Here is a 21,059-nt window from a genome sequence, read left to right as displayed (position 1 = left end):
GTTTAAGAGAAATGTAATTAAAGTTTTATTATTATTTTTAATTTTTATTGGTAAGAGTACTTCAGATGTCCCTTTTAGCCCCTCATTGTCCCCTTTCACCCGGTTCCTGCCCTGCCCCAGGCCTTCACCCCCCTATTGTCTGAGTCCATAGGTAATGCATATAGGCATGTAAGATCTTTGGATAATCTCTTCCCACCTTCACTGCCCCCTTTCCTCTGAGTTCCTCTAGTCTGTTCCATGTTTTCATGCCTCTGGTTCTATTTTATTCATCAATTTATTTCGTTCAGTAGATTCCTTGTTTATTTTGATTTATATGTTGGTAGTTTTGTATTTATTGCCATTTTATTGTTCATCGTTTTGATTTCTTCTCCCCCTTCTCCCTCTCCCTCCCCCACCTCCTCCTCCTCTTCCTCCTCCTCCTTGGTGGTGATGAACTCCTTTAGCTTTTTCTTCTCTGTGAAGCTCTTTATCTGACCTTCAAATCTAAAGGAGAGCTTGGCTGGGTAGAGTAATCTCAGTTGTAGATCTTTGTTATTCATCACTTTGAATATTTCTTGCAACTCCTTCTGGCAAAGTTTCTGTTGAGAAATCACACAGTCATATGGGTGCTCCCTTGTAGGTAAGTAACTGTTTTTCTCTGGCTGCTTTTAAGATTCTCTCTTTGTCTTTAACCCTTGGCATTTTAGTTATGATGTGTCTTGGTGTGGGGCTCTTGGGTTCTTCTTGTTTGGGACTCTCTGTGCTTCCTGGACTTGTAAGTCTATTTATTTTTCCAGGCAGGGGAAGTTTTCCGTCATTATTTCTTCAAATAGATTTTGAATAATTTGCTCTCTGTCTCCTCCTCCAGCCACCCCCTGATGTGAATGTTGGTACGGCTGAAGTTGTCCTAGGGGCTCCTTACACAATCTTCATATTTTTGGAATCTGTTTTCTTTTTGCTCTTCTAATGGTGCCACGCCATCCAGTTCCATGCCTTCAGCCCTCCTACCAGTCTCAATCTTCTTTACTCTCTAGATGTTTCCATTCAGCCAGATTTCAGGTGGTGCTGGCTGACGGTTGTCCTGTAACTTAGTTGTCATTTTGCTGTCGCTGTGGGAGGCGGCGATTACCCACATTTTCCTAACAGCCATCTTGGATCTCTCTGGCAAAGTTTTCTAATTAAATTTTAAATGGTTTTTTATAATTCTGTAGCATTTATACTTCTGCAGGGGTGCCTTGGATGCCAAAGCACACAATATCAAAGTTTAAAATTTCACTAAGATTTGAGGGAAACCTCTTGTTTATTCCTGGTTTTTATTTTATTTTTAATTTTAATTAATTAATTAATTAACTAACTAATTTGCCAATCCTCACACTAGGATATTTTTCCCATTAATTTCTAGAAAGAGGGGAAGGGAGGGATGAAGAGAGGGAGGGACAGGAGAAGGCAGGGAGGGGAGGAAGGACAGAGAGAGAGAAATATCTATATGAGAGAGACATTAACTGTTTCCTATTACATGGGCCCGGACTGGGGATAGGGATCAAACCTGCAGCCCAGTTACACACTCTTGGCTGGGAATAGAACCCAGGACCCTGAGGTGAATGGGCTGATGGTCTAACCACTGAGGCAAGCCGGCCAGGGACCTCCTTTATCTCTTTAACTGCTTGTTGCCACTGCTTTTGAGAGGAAGAGGTGGCATTTTTGTAGTTTTTGTAGATGAGGGTCTCATGATGTTACAACCCCTGATTTTCTTTAGAGAGCATGGCTTTGGTGTGTTGCATGCCAATAACATTGTCAGCGTTAAGAGATCTTTCTATAGCAGGTCTGCCCAGGTCTTTTCCTTGACTGCCTCTGGAAATAGCCTAGGAAAGGAAACCAAATACAAAGAAGGCACAATGAAAAACTAAAAGGGTTCCAACCCTTTAAAACAAGCATCATGGATAGCCACCCGTTCACACTCCTTTACATAGTGTATAGTACCTGCCCCTTTGGGTAGCTGAGGTCTACACTGCTAGGTTCTGTGGAGGCCTGTTTCTGCAAATTCACTAAGGGAAGTCCCTTAAGGGCTATAATTAGATTGGCAGAGCAAGGGAATTTAGAATTACTTAAATTTTGGGTTCTCAGTGATAGCAAAGAACAGTATCGTCTGGTGCCTGAACATTTGTTCCGTAAACACACTAAACAGACACTTGGGCACAATCAGTGTTTTGTGAGCTGTTCAAATTCTATCCAGTCTTCACTGGTTACTCTCTGCTCCAAGCCAACTGTAAGGAAGTGGGCGTGTGCTGAACTTCACTGGAAGGTGGGGAGGTGTAATGACTGAAGCATCAAAATGGACCGATTTAACTTGCCCGATAATTATGGTAGAAACACATTTTATTCTAAAGTGCCACGAAGGTACCACAGAAAGCGTCCATTTTAAATGTGTCCAATTCAGTTGTGAATAATTTTTTCAAGAAAACCCTACTGAGAGACTTAGAGGGCTCTTTCTTGCAGGGAGAGTTTTCAATGGTGACTCTTCTGGACATTTTGAGAGCAGCACCCTAGTAACGGAGGTGTTGCAATAGTGCCCTCTTGTGGACATCCTTAGAACAGCACCCCAGTAATGAATTCTGCCAGTCTGAAAAGAAAACCCAAAGGATAGACCTCAAGTGCTCTAGCCCTTGCAGGGAGGTGTTGTAATAGTGCCTCTAGTGGACAGTCTGAGAATCGCACCATAGTAACAGACTGGTTGCAATAGTGCTCTCTTGAGCACATTCTGAGTACAGCCCCTTAATATGGGAGGTGTTGCAATAGTGCCCTCCTGTGGACATTCTCAGAACAACACCCTAGTAATGAATTCTGCCAGACTGAAAAGAAAACGCAAAGGATGGACCTAGAGAGCTCTAGCCCTTGCAGGGAGGTGTTGCAATAGTGCTGTCTTTTGGACATTCTGACAACAGCACCCTAATAAGGGATTAGATGCTATAGTGCCCTCTTGTGGACATTCTGAGAACAGCACAATAGTAGAAGAGGAGTTGCAATAGTGAAAAAAAAAAGATATATGATGTGAAAGAGTTAAAAAGCTCTTATTTAATGTATTAACTTTATAAAGCGTTTCATTTTCCTAATCATTGTTTCACAGAATTTGTCAACAGATATTGGCTTAGGTGACAGACAGAAAACCCCACTTAGTGATTCCACAGCCTTACCTCTGGGTTCTGTGCTCTACTTTGCAAAAAGGTTCAAATAGATCGTGCACGTTGTGTTTCTCGGCTATGGCTAGAAGGTCAAAGTAATATCTGGCATACATTCTGCCAGTGATCTGAGTATTAAACCCAATGAAACGTAAAAAATGTAGTTCTATCTCATTCCTAGGGGAGGAGGAGGAGACAAAACCGACACAGAACATTTCAGTCATTTGGGCTACCGACAAAAATGTCACTCTGCGCTACAAGAATGACTCTAAATTGTGTTTTGAAACAAGTAAAGGTTACCCAGCTGTACTAAGACTGTAACCATCAAACCAGGTGCAGCTCTGTGAGGTCCCTCCTGCATCCCAGCACTTGGAGTTGGGAGGAGTGTGAAGAGGTGACCGCCCCCTTTTGCTCTCCTGCTGCTGACTTGGGGGCTCAGAGTCCCTTGAGTGCGGCTGTGGATTCGTGCTCCTGGCTCACTGACCAGGGCCCGCTGTAGTGTTCAGATGAAAGGAGTGATGTATGCTGCTCCTTGGCCCTAACCAACTTGCAGGCATTTTCACCAGGCCCATCACAGGAAGGGGCTTGTGGAAGTAGAGAGGTACCAACAAACGAAGCGGGCACGTCACCACCGCCGTGAAGGGATCCATGGGAAGCCACCACTACTATCTGAGGGGGCAACACTCTTGAGGCAACAAGGATTCCTCAAGTATAAATAAATAAATTAATTAAATCAGCCACATTTGATGGGAAAGGGGACCCATCCCCCATGCAGTGCATGGGACTAACAGCAGAGGACAAAAGGGAAGTTTCTGTTCACCTTAATCCTCCTGACAGGACAGGCTGCACTTTTTAAACTATGAAAAGCAGAAACAGGAAAGATAGATGAGCTGGCTGGACTAAGCCCCCTTTAGGACTTGACCTCTGACGGGCACGGGGTCAGACTCCAACCGTGTTCTCCCACGTGGCGCTGCGTCCTGCCCTGCTCAGCACCCCTGCCCCTGCCCGAGCAGAGGGGAGCCTGCCCACAGGGGTGAGCTCAATAAAGTGGGAAAGGAAATTTGGAAGCAGCGCTCACATGTCATCGACGGTAATGATGTTGTTGATGAGCTGGCAGTAGTCCATGCCCCACACAGTCTGTTTGTCCCAATACTCATAGGCAAGAAGGGCGGATCCCAAAATTATTCTTCTCCAGTTAGTGGGTTTCATGTCAATATGTGCACAGTCCAAAAGCCTTTCCATGAAAATCTGCAAAAGTAGAGCACTGGTCTTTCACTTTAGCTCAGTGTAAATGCTTGATTAGAAGTGTTAGAAATGACAGATTTGATCCATTTTTGAAATTCTTTTTTTTTCTTTGTCAAAACTCATGGGAGGATATTTTTTCATTGATTCTTAGAAAGATTGGAAGGAAGGGAGGTGGGGAGAGAGAGATATTCACAGAGAGAAAAACATCTATATGAGAGAGACATCGATTAGCTGCCCCCCCTCTCCACACACACTTGCTTGTTTTGGGAGGGGAATCGAACATGCAACCCAGGTGGGGGCCCTTGACCAGGAATCGAACCCGTGACCCTTTGGTGTGCGGGCTACTGCACTATCCACTGAGCCACCTGGCAAGGGTGAAATTCCTTCTATCCTTACATTCTAGACACTGCTTGGCCAGCCAAAGCCAGAGGCCATCCCATTCTCTCGTTCACCACTTTAGTCTGCCCCTGGCGCTGTCACTCCACTGAAACTGCTATTGCTGAGGGGATCAGAACCTCCACAATATGAACAGAGCCTTCATCTCACTGCCCACTCCCCCGCCATCCCTAACAGCACAGGGGGCACGGCCATTTGCCTAGTTGCTGGGACCAAAAGCCTCCACTTGAGCCAGCCTGCTCCGATCTGCTAGCAGGTCTTGCCTCCCCTTCTCCGTGGGAATCTGACCGCTTGCCAGTGCATTGGGCACCTCTCACCTGTATGCCTCTTACTGACTCCTGACTGTACTGCCTCCACTCGGACTGCCAACTACACTCTCTTCTCCCCAGGAGCCAGAGTAGCCTCTTTCCTTAAGAGCACTTCACCCCCAACTCAATGTCTGCCAAAGGTTTCCCATCAGGCAAATAGCACGTAACTTCTCCCCATGGCCTGCAAGCCTCCAGGCCCTATGAGATAGGATACTGCCCGTCTGTGACCTCATCTTCTTTCCTCATTCCACACTCTGACCACACGGCCACACCTCACTGCTCCCTGAACACACTAACCCTGTGCCCGTCTCAGAAGCGGCCTCGGCCCCTGCCCACAAGGCCAGAGCTCATCTTCCTCAGCTCAGCCAGGTCACGGTTCCAATGTTTCCTCTTTAAAGAGGCTCTTCTGACCTTCCTGCCTAAAAGGGTAAACCCCTGTGACCACCTCATCACTTCATCCTGCTTTATCTTCTTGGTGCTCTCACCACCTGAAGCGTTCATCTCTTTAAAAACCCTCATTAAAAAACTACGTATGTCTTCCCCACTAGAATATCAGCTCTTGGGGTTGGGTGGCGAGTTGGGGGAAGAAACCGAAACCTCCCCTCATGTCTTTAATAGCAATGGTTTGGGATGGAAACTGCAATGGTAACACTTTCAATCCCAACGATTATTTAGCTCCACTGTGTGTGGCTTACTCCCTTTCATAGCTTCTCTTAATAAAGTTCTGAGGATCATGTCGGGAACCTGCTTTGATGTGCAAAGCCGGACCATCGCCTGTGCCCAGGACAGAGAAGCAGCCTCTGGAAGAGCTGTCTTACCAAGGTCACAATCGCATGTTCCGCGGTGAGGTGTTCAGCACTGAAAAGGGCACGGACAAATCTGTAGACACTCTGCAGTTCAGGGTCATGCAGAAAGTGGTCCGTTGTAAGTATTTCGTGCTGAAAAGAGAAAAAAGGCAATATAAGTACCCACTGAAGGAAAATACATGAGAGCTCTCATGCTAGCAGCCTTCTACTTTGCCCACCTGTCCCGAAAATAATTTTGATTAGGTGACATGTCTTTTAGCCTTTTTAAAAAATGACATTTTTTTTTTTTCATTTCAGAGAGGAAGGGAGAAGGAGAGTGAGATAGAAACGTCAATGATGAGAGAGAATCTTTGATCAGCTGCCTCCCGCACACCCCCTACTGGGGATGGGGCCCACAACCCAGGCATGTGCCCTTGACCAGAATTGAACCCGGGACCCTTCAGTCTGCCGGCCAGCGCTCTATCCACTGAGCCAAACCAGCTAGGGCTCTTTTAGTCTTTGAAGTATAAACAATGATCTTAAACAACACTGATTCTATACTCACCAGTGACTGAACACAGATACAGGTACAACCTGCATACAGTTACGTATGTTTCTCCCTCCGCCCACCCACAGACGTCTACCGAAATGTTAACCATGTTTAGGCTCACAGGCATGTTTCCCCCTGTCACTCTTCTCTGCAACCAGCTCTGCAAACACATGCTCATGTTCCTGTGACCCCGAGACCCTGGCTGTGCCGTGCTCCCCAGGAGGCACCAGCTACATGTCGCTGCAGAGCTTCAGAGGAGGGAAGCAGGACATTCCTCTCATTTTAATTGGTTTAAAATTTAAGTAGTTGCCTCAGTTTTTTCAAAGAGTCTTAACATACCTTGTAGGTCTACTTACAGACATTTATATTGTTGGGTGCTCCTGAAATGTTTCTTTAAGAACAATACACTTACTCATTTGGGGCACATTTACTCACTTTAGCTCCCTGACTATACAAAGCTGTGGCTCAGTTCTTACTGACGTGGCCCTCACACAAGCCTCCTTTTGTAAAATCATTAGAGACAGCATGCAGTGGGAAGAAGACTGAAAAGAAGATGATTTTCACTTCAAGCTGTAGGGAGTCATTTTCTTCTAATAATTCATTTCAAAGCAGATCAGTATGAAATAAACACCACAGTATGAGAGACAAATAGAACCTCAATAAAACTGACACTTACTCTGAAGGGGTGCTTTCTCTCATTGAAAACATCGAATGAATTACGTCCAACTCTATAAAACAAGAATATGCATTTGAAAACCTTACTCAGGAAATGTTCGTATCTCAGCAACACATCATCTAGGAGTGGAGACGGGGTTCAGGGGGAAGCTTAACTTTCCACAAAGCAGTTTGACAAACTGACTCGGTAAGAGGGTTTCCTGACTTCGTTTTACTCAGTACATCAAATCCTGTGCAATGTTTTCTGCAATGACCAGCGAGAGTTGCCTTCAAAACCACTGACTCTCCCTGACAGGCAATGCTGGTACACCAAATATGGTTCCATCCCTCCAGCTCACACTGGAATACACAAGAACACTTTATAAAGCAGTAGTGCTGGGCTACAATGTGTTTAGAGTTTTAATTCATGTGGATATGACATTCATGTTTATGTCCTGTTTTTCCACTTATTATTTTCCTGTATTACATTCTTATTGTGAATGTGTTCTTATATCTGTTAAAGGTGTAAATTAAAAAGGTGCCTTTCTATTTTAAAAGTGACCAGTCTTTTGACTGCAATGTTCTCCGCACTAAAACACTCTGCTCATTGGAACAAGTGAGCTCTGCAGGCCACTGGGGTTAGGCACCCCTAGACCAGCGGTTCTCAACCTGTGGGTCGCGACCCCTTTGGCAGTTGAACGACCCTTTTCACAGGGGTCGCCTAAGACCATCCTGCAGACCAAATATTTACATAATGCTTCATAAGAGTAGCAACATTACAGTTTTGCAGTAGCAACGAAAATAATTTTATGGTTGGGTCACAACATGAGGAACTGTACTTAAAGGGCCAGAAGGTTGAGAACCAATGCCCTATTTCTCAGGAGGCCCATGCGGTCAACCCAAATGCTAGAGGAATATTGAGGCATTGCCTGACTCTACACTGACTTTTGAAATGTATAAAATCAAAGATGAGCAAAACTGGTGTGTGAGCACGGATGAAGGCAGTGGTACCACACTGGGCCAGCAGTCAGTGTATTCCTCACTGCCACTTGCAGTTGGAAAACTAATTCTGCCTCAGTTCAGGACGTCCTTGATACAAAGGAAGAGTATTATGGAACGTGGATCCTGTTTTCCCATTCTCAACAGGGGGAGAGTGTGCAGTACGCACTTCTGCACACTGAGCTGTGGTTGTGTTAAGGAAAAGCGCTCATGGCTTAGCTGTGAGCAGAACAAGCCGCTCTTTCCTTAGAATGACATCTTTACTTGAGAATACAACTGCCATTCTCTCAAAACATAAACAGTGAGCCTGTCCCATCAAGGAAAGTAAATGTACATTTATCAAGCTATCAAGCTAACAATCAGGATTTGGGAAAACATGGACTGTCTTTCTTGTTCTTTGTTTTTGTTTCAGAGAAACAGAATAAGAGGTGGCAGGGGGTGAGAGAGAAAAAGAGACACATCGATGTATTGATCCACTTAATGTTACACATTCATTGATTATTTCTTGTATGTGCCCTGACCATGGATCAAAATCATGATTTTGACATCTGAGGACAACGCTCAAACCCACTGAGCTATTCGACCTTGGAAAAAATGTGTGCCTTGCTTTGTCTGCTGGGCAGCTTTTCAATACTTAGAGATTTCTCTGGCAAGATTGGTGGTGATACTCACCAAAGGGAGGTATGGACACTGTAGTAAGAAAGCGGACCAATACTCTCCAAATGACTAACGTTATCATAAAATAATGTACAAGTGAAAGATTCATTTGGTTTACAAGATAGATCCATCGGTATGAATGTAACAGAGCGCCTACTGTAGCTTCATGGGTATAATTAAATTCCCATCGCACCTAATTTACAAACACCAGCAGTTGTGGACTTTTGGTCCCATGTCAAAGGATAATCACAATGATCTGAGTCTCTGTAAATACAGCTTTTTCCAGCCAGATAGCTACATGAGGCTGGGTCTTCCTACACTTCTTCAAAGCAAAGGATTAAGATGACTGAAGTAATGGCAAATGATTGCAGACAGAATATCCATGAGAATCAGGTGTCTTCTATTAGGCCAGACATTTAAAAAATTTGCAAAAATGTAAATTAATGACACATGTCCACTCAAATTTTGGTGCGGAAAATAATTATTTTTCATATTGTCTTGCATATTATACCCTGTAGTGGGCAAGACCATCTGCCACAACAAAGTATTATCCAGCTCAGAATTTCAGTAACGCAATAAAAACTGTTTAAAAATACAGTGGACTTATTTTTTAAAGCTCCTTTTTTAATTTCTAATACAGTAAGTAGCAAATAACCCACATAAACAAATACTCTTTGGGATCCTCAATAACTCAAGTGTTATGGGTCTTAAGACAAAAACAATTCATTCACTTTAATCCTATATAATAAAAGGGTAACATGCAAATTGTTCCCTCAACCAGGAGTTCAACCAGAGTTTGACCAGGGGGCAGGGCTGGCCCGCCAACCACCCGGGGTCTCTCCCATGGCCGGCCCCGCCCAACTGGCCCTGATTGGGGCCGGCCCCGCCCAACTGGCCCTGATTGGGGCCGGCCGGCTGGACCCTACCTGTGCACGATCTGTGCACCGGGCCTCTCATAATATAATACAAAGCACTCTACAGCTCTCTTTAACAATGTCTACAGCTACTACCTAACACTCAATTTGATATGTCATACATTTACTAGCTAGAATAACAATACAGGTTTTAAAACTCACCTGTACTTTATCATGTGATATATGCACAAAGTCATGCTGTGGAAGAAAAAAGAATTGTCACAATTGATTTTATTATGTTAGGTTTGAGGACAATTGTGAATGGGTTGGGGGCGGTGGGTGGAGCGGGAAGACCATCCCAGCTGCCCAGTGGTCTTGAAATCCTCATTCCCATCAGTATCATATGGGCACTTTGCCCTTGTTTTAGCTATTTTGCTATTTCACATACCCGAGACTGTACGCCTACTTTGTCCCCACCCTGTACATGTTAGTACACACTCCCCCATCATTTGCCCTTGTACCCATAGACCTTGCATCCTGTACATGTTATATGTATTTGTGCACATACTTAAATTTAAGCCATACAGTAGTTTTTCTGCTTTTAAAAAAAGTTGTGAGGCCCTGCGTTTCAGTTGATTTATTTCACTATCTACCTATACACACAATTCCATTATTTTCCTACAATTAAATAAAATGCTCTGTACCTAAAAAAAGTTTAACATCACTTTTACATAATTATTAGGAAATTGAGTAGCAAGTGTAAGAGCCCAAAACATCAGTAGATTTAGTTATCCTGGCACAAGCAATGCTAACAACGCATCGCAATGCTTCACAGTGTAAAATTAATAACATTTATTTCCAAAGTAGATTAAATGTAATCATGCCTCACAGTTTTCCTCAGCTTGTCAGAGGTTGTGACATTGAGAGACTGTTGGGGGTGGTGGTGAAGTGCATGTATTTAGAGACAAACATTTTTAGAAAAGTTGGGTAAGTGATTCCAGTAAAGACTGCACCCCATTGGGAACAATGTATCATGATGCACATTTTCAAAATCATTCTTAAAACTCAATTAGCTCTATGAATTTTCTCATAAACCCTTACTTCACCAATAGTGAATCTACTGAATGACCATTTTCTTCCTTCCTTCCTTCCTTCCTTCCTTCCTTCCTTCCTTCCTTCCTTCCTTCCTTCCTTCCTTCCTTCCTTTTTTTCTTCTTCTTCTTCTTTTTTTTTTTTTTTTGGAAGAGGAGAACTGAGTTTAATAATTTTGTTTCCACTTGACTCTGATTGGAAACCTGGCTCCATAGAAGGGGCCAGGAGAAGGTGAGCTGCTATGGAAGAGAGAATCTGCCAGGTCACCAAACGCAAAGGGGATATGGCGGAACCAAGCAGTCCACAGAGTGGACAGTGAGAAAGAACCAGTCATCAGCAGAAGCCGAACCTCTGAGAAGCATCTACGAGAGCCGGTCCATGGCGACGGTTGCTCTGGGAACGGGGACATTCCTGCGCGGGGATGCCTAAGGCCTAGGCTACACAAAGGGCGTCTGAGACGGACATTCCTGATGGACATTTTACAAAATTTGGCCCTTAGAATAACTGAGAAATAGCCTGGAAAGATCGTCCCTGAAACCGTAATAAAGAAAGTGTCTTATCTAACTGGTAAAACTGACGGTTCAATGAGCTATTTTTGCTGTCATCCCACCATAAGAAAAAAGCAGAAATACATTGGTCGCAGCAATCTGTGAAAAGCAGGGGACCGCACCGTGAGAGCGTATAAAGAGTCTGTAAATGGGAGAGTCCCAGAGAAAGCTCTCTCCGAAATGTCCACAAGGAGACAGATGCCCGTTAGGAGAAAAAGTAAGAATATACACATCAGCAACCACATCCGAGAATAAAAGAGTTAGGACTGATATATTTAGGTCGAATGACTACTCTAAAGTAGGGCAGCTTATTTGTGTCATTTCTCAGATTCCTAGGGCAGGTCATGCGCATTCCGAAGGGATCAGCACCTGCAAATTCCTTGCCTGGATCAGGGGTTCCGCTCCCAGAGGAGAGAACAAGCCTGGCCTGTGAGGCCTTTACTTTCTAACAGAAAAACCAACCAGACCAGCCCCGCCAGGTCATCTGCTGCAGGTGCGCCTGGTTAACCTTCCCCTTGATTAGCACGGAAACGGACACATCCCTGCCCCAAGGGCTGAGTGTTTCCTCCTAAAAGGCATTCCCACCGTACATCATATTTGCAAAGCACTTTAATCACACTGCCTGCTATCAGCACTGTTTGTTTGCTTTTAATAAAAGGGATGCATATCTGAGTGTAAGAACGGGAAGATTCTCCCCAGAGTTTACAGCAGCGGTTCTCAACCTGTGGGTCGTGACCTCTTGGGGGTCGAACAACCCTTTTACAGGGGTCGCCTAAGACCATCAGAAAACACATATATAATTACATATTGTTGTTGTGATTAATCACTACGCTTTAATTATGTTCAATTTGTAACAATGAAAATACATCCTGCAGATCAGATATTTACATGACGATTCATAACAGTAGCAACATTACAGTTATGAAGTAGCAACGAAAATAATTTTATGGTTGGGGGTCACCACAACATGAGGAACTGTAGTAAAGGGTCGCAGCATTAGGAAGGTTGAGAACCACTGGTTTAAAGGATTAATAAGATGCTGGTTCAAGTTCTTGAAGATGGAAATGGAAGGCAAATGGCGTCCTCAGAGGCTGGGAAGGAGTTACAAACAGCAGGGCCTCCTCTGAGCTGGGCGGCGGCTGAGCACCACCCCACCCCATGTGAAAGTGCCCTGCAGCGCTGGCCCTGAGTCCTAACAGGGCTTTACTTCAGATCGCCGACCACCACCCGTTTTCCTCGTATTTTACTATCAAGAAGTTCGGCCACATAGCTTAAAAAAAAAAAAAAAAAGAAGAAGAAGAAGTCCAAACTGTTTCCATTCTGAGGCCAAATTATGATGTGACGCTAATTTGCATAAAGCGTTTGCCTCTCCATGGGTCCTGCTGAAATCTAGGGTCCATCCCAAGGAAAAAGCTCATACATCTGTCTAATTGCAGCAGAAGCGGGTGGGCGTGGCTCTGAATGACCATTTTCAAAAGGGAGGTCAGCAAATGAAAATTTACTGTATGCCGAAACCGGTTTGGCTCAGTGGATAGAGCGTCTGCCTGCGGACTGAAGGGTCCCAGGTTCGATTCCGGTCAAGGGCATGTACCTGGGTTGCGGGCACATCCCCAGTAGGAGATGTGCAGGAGGCAGCTGATCGATGTTTCTCTCTCATCGATGTTTCTAACTCTCTATCTCTCTCTCCCTTCCTCTCTGTAAAAAATCAATAAAATATATATTTTAAAAAAAAAATTACTGTACTTCCTGAATTAGACCAATTTGGAGAAAGAAGCACAAAACCTACTTGTCTGAGCAAGGCTAACCTTTACAACTAGGTTTGAATTATTCTGTAACATCAGAATCTTTTGAATTCAAAAGAAGCTACAGAATGCATCCAAAGTTGAGTGGTGTTATTCTTTATTCCAGGATTTAGTGTCTTGGCTGAATACAAACATTCAGTGATTACTCAATAGGTCCCAAAGCTCAGGAGTTGAGAGAGAGAGATGGGGCTCAGCTTTTGCTGAAACACAATTTGATCTCAATTACTGTTATAAGTGAGAGAAGAAAGTTATATTATTATAATTGTGAACTTGCTGTTTTTCAACTAAAGTAGAAGTTACTAATAATTTAATTAGCAAAAAGATGGCACATTATGAAAATGACATTTTAAAGCTAATTATCTTTTTCAGGCTGAAAATACAATTAAAGGAGAATATACTAATACTCTCAGGGAGCATTTCCTAAACCGTGTTCTGGAGAATCAGCCCTCATATTCCAGACACTGAGAATGTACCTTGGACAACCCCATGGGAGGCAGGAAGCTGGACAGAATATGCATTTTCTCTCTTAAATAAGCTTAGAGTTTTCATCTTAGGGTGTCTTTAAGGTTCATCTCCCATGGTAGGCTATGGGGCAACTAATAAATACTTTTCATCATCATAACACTGTTCATGGTTGCTTAAGTATAAACCTGTCTATGGCTATGTTTCCAAATATTACTTCTTTCACTTTTTTTCTTTTGTTATGTATCTCCTATATATTAGAGAGGAATATGCAAATTGACTGTCATCACCACAAAGATGACTGCAGCCACAATGGAAGCTGAGTTCCCGTAAAGAGCCTTAACGAGCAATCAGCACAGACCTGTGGCTGCGACCCCCCTCCCGGCCCCCGTGGAACTTGGCTGGGGACCTCATGGCGTGCCCCCCTATCCCCACTCCAGCCTGGGCTGGGCGACCTCAGGCTGCACCCCCTGCCCAGCAGGGCTTGACAAGGGTGGGACTGGCAGGGTCTGGACCTAGCCCAATGGTTGGGGGGGGAGGGGTGGCCGGGTCTGGATCTCATGTGATTTTGAGGCACATGTAGGTGGGTAGGGACTTGACTCTGGGTCCCCTGGTGCGCCCCTGACTCTGACAGGAGGAAGATTTTCATATACATTTTACTAATTTTCTTTCATCTCTGACACTTCTATTATAGAGAAAGGGCAAATAGCAATATTAAAATATTTCCTCTAATTAACCTCCATTTAATGTGCACGAATTTCGTGCACCAGGCTACAAGATGCAGTGTCTTGAAGATGTATTAATACATATGTATACATATATAATTAAATTTTATATATCTATTAAATTAAAACTTCAGTTGAACAAATTTTACCTACAAAGGAATTAGCTTGAAAAGTTGTTTCTTAAAGACTGATGTGATACATCCCACTTTGGGGGTAGGAAGGAAAAGTAAATTTTAATAAAGACATAGTGTAGAAAAATGTATGATGCGAAAATCTGACAAAATCCAATTAACTTGTAATGCAGACACACTCTGGTGCCAGTGGGGGAGAAACTATTCCTTCTTGCAAGAACAGCTTCCAACGTGCTGTGCACTGTTTTAGGACCATGTCCCATAAAGAAATAAGTTTTAATAGAAACACCCAATAAAAAGCACTTCCCCTTTCCATTATGGTCAAAAATGCCTTAAAAACAGAAAAACACACACGATATTTTGGGGGATTTCATATATTTGCTAACTGGTTTTCCCTTCTTCCATTCACTCTACTGGTTACATGGAAATTGAAATTTCATATTTAGGTCCTTGAAATCAATAAATAATAGACACCAGTTTCTTAACCTGGTTACTGAGAAGGACCACAAAGTGGCTGAAACTATGGATCAGTAGGATGCTTTCCGCAGAAGGGGGTCTGTCACTCAGCCTGCGGCAACCTGGTGGTACTCACGACTGGATGGTGGTTTTAAAGTCCGGCTGCCTGATGGTATCGTCAGAGGTAAACACTGTGGGACACGACCCATATCCTTTAGTCGGGCGTCCTGGACATTCCTGACGTCGAGGGAAAGAGAGGCAAATGTCACCGTGCGTCTGCTGACCCTGTAAACGTGTCTGTTTTTTCTCTTGGTTAAAATGTCAAACAATTAAGCATTAAGGGTTTTCTTACAGTCCATGAACTGCTTGAGTGTGATATCATGTGTGGCTCTATGTAAACCCAATAGATAATCTAACTTCTACAGACGAGATTTGAGGAATGGCTTATAAAATATTCCCTTTCATAAGTACCTGTCATCAAACCTGCCCGGCCCCTATTAAAAATGCCCTTTATAATAGTGTAAAACGTTTAGAATTAGACTTCAGTGTTTTTCTTCCTTAAGAGAGCAAACGTAGCTAAGGTTTCCTATTTCTCTTGTTCATTTATTACACTTAAATGCAATGCATTAAATAATAAAAATTCACGACCATTTTATTACAGTAAATGAAAGACAATAATGAATATTAATTCAAAGAGACAAAACACGCATGTTCGGTCAGAGGTGTGTGTGTGCCAGGGCTGCCCATTTGCTAACAAGCTGGGGGCCACAGGTCTGTCTGAGCCTCACTTTCCCCAAAACCAGATAAAACAGCTTTCAGAATTCAACTCTCACTTCATGTTTAAGGAAGACTATCATTACATTTCTCAAGCGAGAACCCCAGAGAATGGTTTCCATTCATTTCTAAATGTTCATTCTGTTCTCTTGGTCTGACGCTCCCCCCCATCCTGCCTCTCAGGCTGCTCTCTCTGCTTACAAGGCCTCTTCTTCCTTGTCCAGCAGCTCCACTCCCCCCCACCCACCTCCAGGACACCCTCCCCAGCAGCACACCCCCCAGCTTCTCTCCTGCACACGCCCACATCTGAGTGACCACTTGTCACATGGCATCAACTGCCTCCAGGGTGTCCCTCTCACAGAAACCTACGCTTCTCTAGGGAAGGGAGGACTCTGACTTCTCCCCTGCCTCCAGCTGCTGAGCACAGAACCTGGGACAGATTAGCAGCTCTAGTGCTTGACAAGTTTTTTTTTTTTAATATTTTTTATTTATTTCAGAGAGGAAGATAGAGGAATAGAGAGCTAGAAACATCAATGATGAGTGAGAATCTTTGATTGGCTGCCTCCTGCATGCCCCTCACTGGGGATTGAGCCTGCAACCCTCCCATGTGCCCTTGGCCGGAATCAAACCTGGGACCCCTCAGTCTGCAGGCCGATGCTGTGTCCACTGAGCCAAACCAGCTAGGGCAACAAGTTTTTTAAATCATTTACATCTGGGAGATAAATCTTAGTGCAGATACAATTTAGAATTTAACTGCAGTGGTACTGGAGAGGTGACAATAAAATGTTTGAGAACCTTTAGAGAAAACACAATCCTTAACACGCTTTAGCAGTACCCATTGATTTGATAAGTATCCACTGATTTGCAAAGAGCCCAACAATTCAGCAATAATCAAATATTGACATAGCCTGAACTATATTTTGACAATTCTCTTCCTTAAAATAAGGCCAATAACTAATCATTGTAAATAGTTGAGAATAACAGTAGCATTTTTGAATATCAGAAAATACTAATAACTTTAATATGCTTGGTTTTGTTGTTTTTAAAAACTAATGCAGATAAGCCATCCTTCCTCATTTCATAGAAAATAGCTTTCTTCATGCTGTCATACTTTCCCATCAGCATCCCCCACAAATGCACAAGAGATCGGGCAGGGCAATAATCTACTTGATGCCTTTTAAAATACAGAGCATTTTAACAATGCCAGCAGCCTATAATCAGAAAGATCCATAGATTGTATAAAACACCATTTTGCTTGTTTTAAAGGTTTCACTGAAAAGCCACTTTTTCCTTATTAATCAGAAGTTCCAGACCATATATATTTTTTGAAAAATATCACTATTTGAAGGAATAAATTCTCCTTCAATCTAGAATAATTAGGAAAATAGAGGAGGTTGAGAACACCTACAAATGAGGTCCATGCTATTGGTATCCGTCCATTGTAGTTGTTAGGAATCAGAGCAAACAACTTTTATATCAAACTATTAATTTCTTACTTAACTCTTCAACTGTTTACTTACATCATTGTTCTTCCTCTTGTCTTGTTCTAAGAAAAAACAAATTAAATGATCAATTCTGATACAAATGCCATAGAAAATAAAAGGGGTTGGTTATTTGAGAAACTACCACACAGAAAATGAGCAAAATTTTATTTCATTTTAAATACTTTACAACAAAATTTATAATTTGGAATACCTGGAAAGTTGAGCCCCCTAAAGCAAAATCTAAAAACTTAGTGTTACTTTTTGACCTAACGTATCAACTATATTAGGCACAAATGAAAGGCTCTCCATGTACAGAAGAAAAGGGCAAATCAATTCAGACCAGGTGAGAAACAAAGCTGATGAAAAAGTTTACCTGTAGCATATCTGAACCTCTACCCAGTAGTGGTGCCTGATTGTACTTTTATACCCATCTTACTTGAAGCACCAGGATCTAAGAGTTGACGCTCTGAGAACCAGTTTCTGGCCAGGCACCAGTCAGTCCCCAGGCTCCTGAGCCTCCCAGGAAATGTCCAGAACCACTTATTGGTAATCAACCATAATACCTCACTAAAAACTAATGGGTCTGTACTCAATTGGAAAGTAACCTGTTTAAATGTACATTTTAAAATGAGTGCTGCCTTAGTAGCCCTGGCTGCTGTTGCACAGTTTGTTGGGCATCGTCCCCTGCACCAAAAGGTTGCCAGTTTCATTCCCAGTCAACAACACATGCCTGTGTTTTGGCTCAGTCCCTGCTTGGGGCGGGGGGGATGTGCAGGATGCAGCAAATCCATGTTACTCTCTCACATCAATGTTTTCTCTCTCTCCCTCTCCCTCTCTCTCCCAAAATCAATAAACTATTTTTTTCTTTCTTTTTTTTAATCCTCACCGGAGGATATTTTCCCCATTGCTTTTTAGAGAGAGTGGGAGAAAAAGGGAAAGACAGAGAGACACATCAATGTGAGGGAAACACATCAATTGGTTGTCTCCTGCACAAGCCCTGAACAGGGCCCAGGCTGGGGGGAAGCCTGCAACCGAGGTATGTGCCCTTGACTGGAATTGGACCCAGGACCCTTAAGTGCAGGCCAATGCTCTATCCATTGAGCCAAACCAGTTAGGTTTTAATAAACTATTTTTAAAAGATATTTCTAAAAAGAAAATGAGCATGGTAACCTTAATTGCACATGTCTACAGCACCCAGCGTCATTTTGCTCTCACAAAGGCCAGAAGAAGACTGAAAGCTCTGAATAGGGTCTTGGCTGTACTGTTCCCCACACTGCCTCCTATGGTGTGGGATGGGCACCACAGAAACAGTCCCTTCTGAGTGAAGAGAGGGCCAGGGCATAGCTTTTCCTTTACTGTCTCCACTCTACTGTGAGGCACCCATGGCTCTGGAAGGCACTGAGAAACACAGCCCTCCTAACCAAAAGCGATTAGCTTAAAACAAGAGAAACACACACACAGGGCACCCCATGCTTTATTGTGTGGCATTACTTCCAATACAATGGAACCCTCATTCCTTGTACTTCTGTCCTAATCAACTGAAACACCTGGTCACGTGTGGCCTTTCCAGCTGGTAAACTCAATTGAACAAAGCATTGAGGAAGGTCAGCAGGCAAGCAGGACGGTCAAAATCCGACCTGGCTGCTCAGGTAGTAAAGAGGGAAACACATCCGGCCGCAAGGGGGAAAGCAGCAGGGGTGGGGACCAGGAGTCCATCCCTAGGAAAGCTGGCTCCAGCTGGAAGGAGCCCCAGGCAGTGAGTCCCTCCCAGGGGACTGTGGGGGCAGCGGAGGGCAGAGGTACCCTAAAGAGCAGAAGAGAATTGCTGCTTCTTACCTTGGGGCGTCACCGGGGCGCTGATGTTCTTCAGGTGGTGGCGCTTGAGGGCTCCGCAAGTTGACTCAGACTTCGGGGCAGCAGGCACTGTTTGTACTGCCCCTGTGTCCCTGGCAGCCGCCTCAGGAGCCTCAGACTCACGCTTTGACTTAACGCGCCTGGAGCCCCGACCCAGCTTGGGGCTGGCACTGGGCCTGGGACTGGCCTTCAGGCAGCAACTCTTGGAGTTGCCCATGGTTCACCTCCTCTCCTCCCTGGTGTTGCTGCTTCGCTCACACCCCGCTCCCCGCCTCCCCCACCCACAACCCGCAGCAGTCCCTCCCCCCAAGGAAGGCTAGGCCTGCAGGCAGCCCCAAGGCTTCACCGCACAAGCAGGTAGGGCTCACCCACTGTTTGCTTGGCCTCTGGGCTGCCTGGCCCTAGGTGGGGCACAGGGCCCAGCCACCCCACCCCCACCCCCCCGAAACTGCACCTCTCTGGATGACTCGTTTGTGAGGACAGCAACCAACAGGACTTGTTGAAAACGGATCGGGATCCGACAAGCGCTGAGAGCTACAACCACAGTGGGAAGAGAGCACAGCCAAAGCTCCTTCTCCTGCCACAGTTGCTTCTCAACTGAAGTCTGTTGTCCTGGCTGCTGCCAGCCAATCAGAACACGTTCCGCAGTTACCTGGTTACAAGGGACCAATCACACCCAGAGTTCCAGCATGGTAAATGCTGGAACCCACAAAGAAGTCAGGGATTTACAATCCTTCCTCTTGACTTGGGTTTTTATTCATTGCATGCATCCTGGACCTCTCCACTCCTGAGCGAAGTGCAAGCAGGCCAGAGTCATTAGCTCCTGGGTTTCACCACGTCTGCCAGCCAACTCATTGATGCATTGCTCTCTGGACTTATTTACACCTTCATCATTGACCATTTTTGTAACTAAATTCTCCTTCTCTATCTACATGTTAGCTTTTGCGTGTACCTTGCCCTGGTCCTCCTCTCAGTAAAGAGCTATGACTGTGTGTCTTAAATGGGACTCAAGGAAACATCACCCCTCTCCTTCCTCATAAGTAAAATAGGAACCAATTCATCCATCCCAGCTCAGCAACACAGGGCTTCACCAGTTTTCTTTCCTACCTCTGGTTTTCCTTCTCATGGCAGGAGTTTCCTGATTCCCCTCCTCACCACCCCCCTCCCCCCCCACACCAATAACAATGGTTAAAACTCAACTGTCACATACACAATTGAGAACCACAAAGAGGGGTACCACAATCCTAATTTGATGAAGATGATGGTAATGATAGTTAACATTTGCCCAACCCCATTTCAAGAGAGGTATTCATTTTAATGTCCAAACACAATCCTCAGTTTACAGATTTTACCAAAGAAATTGAGACACAGCAATAAAGCCACCCTTTCAAGTTCACACAATTATTCACGGACAAGGCCAGGATTTAATCCCACACCTGGTGGATCCCTGAAGACACTTCCTCATGTTTATCAGAAAATAATGGCAGAAGTAAAACATGGGAGGTAAGTGACATGTTGTTAGGAAACTGTTAAGGAAGAACAATTTTTTTTGTTGTGAATTTTAAATATATTTTCCTTCGTTCAACATTAATTCTCCTCCATGTGCCAGACACTGTATGTGTGAAACACTTGTGCCCTCACTGAGGCCGGAGGGAGGACACGTTTTTCATGGACACAAAGAGAGAACCAATTCCACAGGAATTGTCCTATGCAGTTGGATATTAGCTCCCTTCCAGGAGAACTTTCTTGACCTTAAAAGATCACCCAACCTTGGCAGGGCTGACTGGCGTGAGTGAGCTCCCTGTGTCTCAAGGAAACCAAGTAGATCTGAGACTGTCATTGGTCAAGCAGACTGCAGAGGCTGATGGGGTGTTGGGGCTGAGTCCATCTGGGCTGTCTCTGAGGAAGACTGATTTTCTGTGTTCTCATCCCCTGCCGGCTGTTTCACAAGGATTTTTGCCTCCATCTCACCTTGGTCCATGGGAGTTTCCTCTGTGGGCACAGGAAGGTTCAGCCCAGCCCTCACTATGTCTTCTCTAAAGAAACTTGAGCAGAAGAACTAGCTACTTTGCCATCTGCCCCTGGGTTCCCGTGGATGCATGGGGAGTAGTGGTTAGGAGGAGCTCAG

The 21,059-nt window shown here is 44.2% G+C and overlaps 1 protein-coding gene across 1 annotated transcript; it reads right to left on the bottom strand.

Moving 5' to 3' along the window:
* Nucleotides 1-3,166: 3,166 nt before the first annotated feature.
* Nucleotides 3,167-19,148, bottom strand: LOC132234538 (cyclin-Y-like protein 1). Its single transcript, XM_059695486.1, has 8 exons — nucleotides 18,914-19,148; nucleotides 17,114-17,139; nucleotides 14,956-15,056; nucleotides 9,826-9,861; nucleotides 7,116-7,167; nucleotides 5,923-6,042; nucleotides 4,234-4,403; nucleotides 3,167-3,332 (listed from the first exon to the last, which is right to left on the bottom strand). Exons 1-8 carry the CDS (start codon nucleotides 19,146-19,148, stop codon nucleotides 3,167-3,169), a joined length of 906 nt encoding a protein of 301 aa, XP_059551469.1.
* Nucleotides 19,149-21,059: the final 1,911 nt, after the last annotated feature.

Source organism: Myotis daubentonii, chromosome 5, assembly GCF_963259705.1.
Source record: "Myotis daubentonii chromosome 5, mMyoDau2.1, whole genome shotgun sequence".
Taxonomy (NCBI): Eukaryota; Metazoa; Chordata; class Mammalia; order Chiroptera; family Vespertilionidae; genus Myotis; species Myotis daubentonii.
The sequence above is the reverse complement of the archived record's forward strand: the minus strand, read 5'-3'. Positions and strand labels throughout refer to the sequence as shown.

Bases quoted from the DNA above. Each gene is read 5' to 3' on its own strand.
- LOC132234538 (XM_059695486.1), bottom strand. From the start codon at position 19,148: ATGGGCAACTCCAAGAGTTGCTGCCTGAAGGCCAGTCCCAGGCCCAGT. The intron at 9,862-14,955 runs GTGAGTACCACC...TTTCTTCCACAG, and splicing joins TTTAAAACCACCATCCAGTC to CATGACTTTGTGCATATATC. The intron at 7,168-9,825 runs GTGAGTTTTAAA...CTTGTTTTATAG, and splicing joins TATCACATGATAAAGTACAG to AGTTGGACGTAATTCATTCG.